The 3884-nt window shown below is 39.7% G+C and overlaps 1 protein-coding gene across 1 annotated transcript; it reads right to left on the reverse strand.

Annotated features, from left to right (window-relative positions):
• Positions 1-557: 557 nt before the first annotated feature.
• Positions 558-3026, reverse strand: txndc15 (thioredoxin domain containing 15). Its single transcript, XM_080849896.1, has 5 exons — positions 2823-3026; positions 2208-2641; positions 1952-2115; positions 1136-1266; positions 558-960 (listed from the first exon to the last, which is right to left on the reverse strand). Exons 1-5 carry the CDS (start codon positions 2902-2904, stop codon positions 764-766), a joined length of 1008 nt encoding a protein of 335 aa, XP_080706022.1. The 5' UTR covers positions 2905-3026; the 3' UTR covers positions 558-763.
• Positions 3027-3884: the final 858 nt, after the last annotated feature.

Raw genomic sequence — 3884 nt, forward strand, 5'->3', positions numbered from 1 at the left:
GGAGAAGAAACACAACCTCTGCTGCAAGCTGAGATTAAGGTATAAGATATTAAACTAGCAATGGCTCAGGGTCAGGACCTGTGGTTACCAATGTTCAACCAAGACATTCCTCCACTAAACATGAAGCTGTAACCTACAGCTGGCTGGAGAAGCAAGCTAAACCAGTCCATTGTGCATCAAAGTCCTAGGACCTCTCCACAATGGTGCCCTCTGCTGTGCGCAAAGTGTATGGGCAAGAAGAGGGAGAAAGGAGAGGAATGGGAAATCTATGCTTGCTTACTATAGGGAAACTTAAACCTTAAGGACTTGCCTCACGTTCAAGAATTCTCGACCTGATGAAGTGATAAATCTAATCATCAAAATAAGCTTGCTAATGAAGTATATAAAGAGAATAGGAAATAAGGATTGTGAAGTTCATGTGTACATTTTGTTGTCTCCTTTGAATGTGTGCACTACTAATTCATGAATTAAGGGTTGTAAGCTCTATGGTCCAAAAAACTATCATACAAGATCCACATTCAGCTTAATAGCAATAAAGTACTCATACTCCATTGGTTGGTTAAATTTTTAATTTATGGAAATAGTATGATTGCAAATGTTAAAAGCATTAGAAATGTGTAGAAATGAGAACTCTGATCAGACCAAAATGTGGTGATAAGCGCAACCGTAAACCTCCAAACACAATAAATAAGTCCATCTGCACAACAGTATTAGATGTGGTGAGAAGAGAACAAGATAAAAACAGCAGCATAACAGCCAGTGCTTAGTCCTGATGGTCATGATCTTGTCCTGGTATTAGCCAGCGGACACTGTCTGTCCTCAAGATGGCGTACACGGTGAATCCAATTATGAACAGGACGGAGAACACAAGGAGCCAATCTATACTCTTCACAGGCACACTGGGAAGGGGACCGAAGTTGTCCTCCTCTGTCACAGTTTGATCCGAAGCTGCTTCAAACCCTGCAGGAAAAAGGTGTCATCCACATAACTTACTGATGGACTGCAAAAATACAGGGTATTACTCAGAGGTGGGAAGTTGTGAACATAGAGTTAACGTAACACGTTACTACCCTCCTCTGGTTTTACTTTAAGATTTGCTGTTAGTTTCAAATCATAAATGTTTTCATACACTCACCTGTTTGATTGACTATGAATGATGTCAGCGTTTCCAGGATTCTGTCTGTGTGATTAAACCTGGCCATTGGTTTCACTCCTTGAAACAGAAGTATGTTGGGGACTGCAACTGTACCAAATCGCGTGGAAAGGCTGAAAAAGGTCAAAGAACACAGTAAATGTCCATGTTCACTTTGCATACAAATTGCTTTTAAGCGTTCCTTAGAAAAAAGATATTTGATAATTGTTAAACACAACATCTGAGATTAAAGGTAAAGTCCACATTTCTGGCAAAAGGTTGTTGAAATCTGAGATCAACAGCTAATCAGATCACACCCACCCTTCCGTGCTACTGAAGCAACGTGTTGATTGGCCGGAATTGTTTATGGCTCTGTCCAAACCTCTATGTTTGTTATTAATTTACAGTTCTAGGATTGTGTATGAACCCTGGATTGTTGAGTGTGCACACTGAGCAGAGAGCAAGAGGCCTGTGAGGAGCAATTAGCTGAATTTCCCAAAAAAGTGTATTGGATTAGAATAACTCAATCAACAGTACGTTTAAGCCTGCAAATATATACATAATTTAAAAAAAGATAATTGACTTCAGAGGTGTTTGAATAGGATACGTTTTTCAAACATTTGACTGAATTGAACTGCATTGATTGAGTTGATTGTTCTTTTTCCAAGTTATCAATGCCATTTAGAGCACTATAAAGAAAACTGAATTGAATTGTCAGTTGTGAATTAATAGAGTAAAAGTGCATTTATATTACTCATTATCGATGAAATTCAGAAATATGCAAAATTATTCTGAAAGCCACATAAGATCGGGACTGACCTGCCATGCTGAGAGGCATCCAAAGCCAAGAAGTGCATTGTGGGAAAGACACGGGGTAACGCATTGAAGTGAGGGGCAAGGCTGGCAGAAAACTGGCACCAAGTAGTGTAAAACAGAACCAGGGAGCATTCTGTGCCATTGACGTTAAGAAAATCCATCAAGTCCTATGGAAACACAAATCGCAATATGCATGTCAACAGCCTGACCAGCCGGGTCATTCTTAAACGAATGGAGGCTACAGTAGCGGTTATAATACCTGTGACGCGTTGAGGACCTGAATTGTGAAATTGACCATTCCGGTGATGTTTCTTTTATCGCAGTTTACTTTGTATGTTTTCGCCGTTTCTGTGGAGTTCTGGTCTTCGGTGGCTGAAGTGTGGATCATTTCTAAAATGAGAGGCTCCTCATTCTCCCTGATGTCCAAATCGCTTGTGTCCTCCGGAGTCTCATGAACGCACGTCTCCTCACCACAATGACCCGTGAATCCTTCCATGGGATCTCCAGGGCTCGGGATGAGTGATTCGAGTACAGCTGAATTGGCTGGTAGCTCAGTTCCCATCACCGCATCTGCAATTTCAGCTGTCTTGAACTGCCTTTTCGAAGCAGCCTGTGTTTCTTCTACCCCATACTCTGGAGTCTGCTTTGCATCCAGGTAAGTATCCTCTGAAATCTTGAACTCAGGGACTTCATCTTTGAGAAAAAGGCGTAACTTAACGTTAATGATCGCAGAAGAAATGCAGCTATTCACGTGAATTAGGGTTAAACTATATCAACGATGAAATCTAATTAACATCATCATTTAACTGCCTAAAGTAACTACACGTTAGCTAGCTAACGTTATCTAGGCTATGTGTCGAGCTATCGTACCTACCTGGGCTTGCTGTAAATGAAATAACAAAAAGAGAAAAGGATAAAATGCATATCAATTCCACCGGCTCCAGTGCACCTCCCATGGTAGTTATTTTAAAAGCTGACAAGATGGTAAAAGCATGTTTAATAGTAACGTTTTACATTAATCGACGAAGGGATAGTCCAATGTCCCTAGATAAACAGAACTCCAACCATTGCCTCTGAGCACCGGTGAAAAATCTTTTCCGGTTCAGAGTTCATCTCAACTAGCCAATAAGACAAGACCTTTACTTTATGCGCGCACAACCGATGAGAAGTGCACGTGATCTCCCAGACCTAAGCAGTCAAAGCAAATTATGTAAACACTATTAACCTTTAGAGTTTAAATGGCAACCAAATAAAAATCGCCATTTCCTTTCAAAAATGACAGCGAAACGCCATCTTTGTTTTCCACCTATAATCTAACACAAATCTAACAATATCAATAATATCCCTTAAAGCTAAACCTTTTGTTATCCTCTCCCCTGACAGAACAGAATACATGCAATAGCAGTCTGTGCACAGTGCGTGCACTGACAAGTGATTCTAATCCTATAAACTTTTTGACAAATTGCCAGCTAATTGTTCCTCACAGTCCTCTTGCTGTCAGTTCTCTGTGTGCGCTTACAAAATCTTTAACAAAAATGGCAATTGTGATGAAATTATATAGAAAAGACCAGTCAACCATATTTATTTAAGGTTTATTACACAGATTCTCAAACACTCGTCTAACATGCACATAAGCTATGGTCAAACAAGAAAACTTTTCCCCAGATAACATAATTATCATTAGCCTTTTAGGTGCAAAATGACACAGCTCACAACTGCAAACATCAGTAATTTGTTTGTTGGTGGTTGTGACTTCAAGTTACACACTATGTCACTCATTTGTTTATTGGTCAGTTGTCTAAATACAAATCAAAATCGATTAGTATTATGGATAAATGGCTGAATATAAACCTTGGTTTTGGTTGATGTTTGTGGCAGACATAGGGCTCACAGTTTGACCGCTAAATTGACAACACTAAAAGTGAAAATGAAGTTC

The sequence above is a fragment of the Sprattus sprattus genome (assembly GCF_963457725.1).
Source record: "Sprattus sprattus genome assembly, chromosome: 1".
Taxonomy (NCBI): Eukaryota; Metazoa; Chordata; class Actinopteri; order Clupeiformes; family Clupeidae; genus Sprattus; species Sprattus sprattus.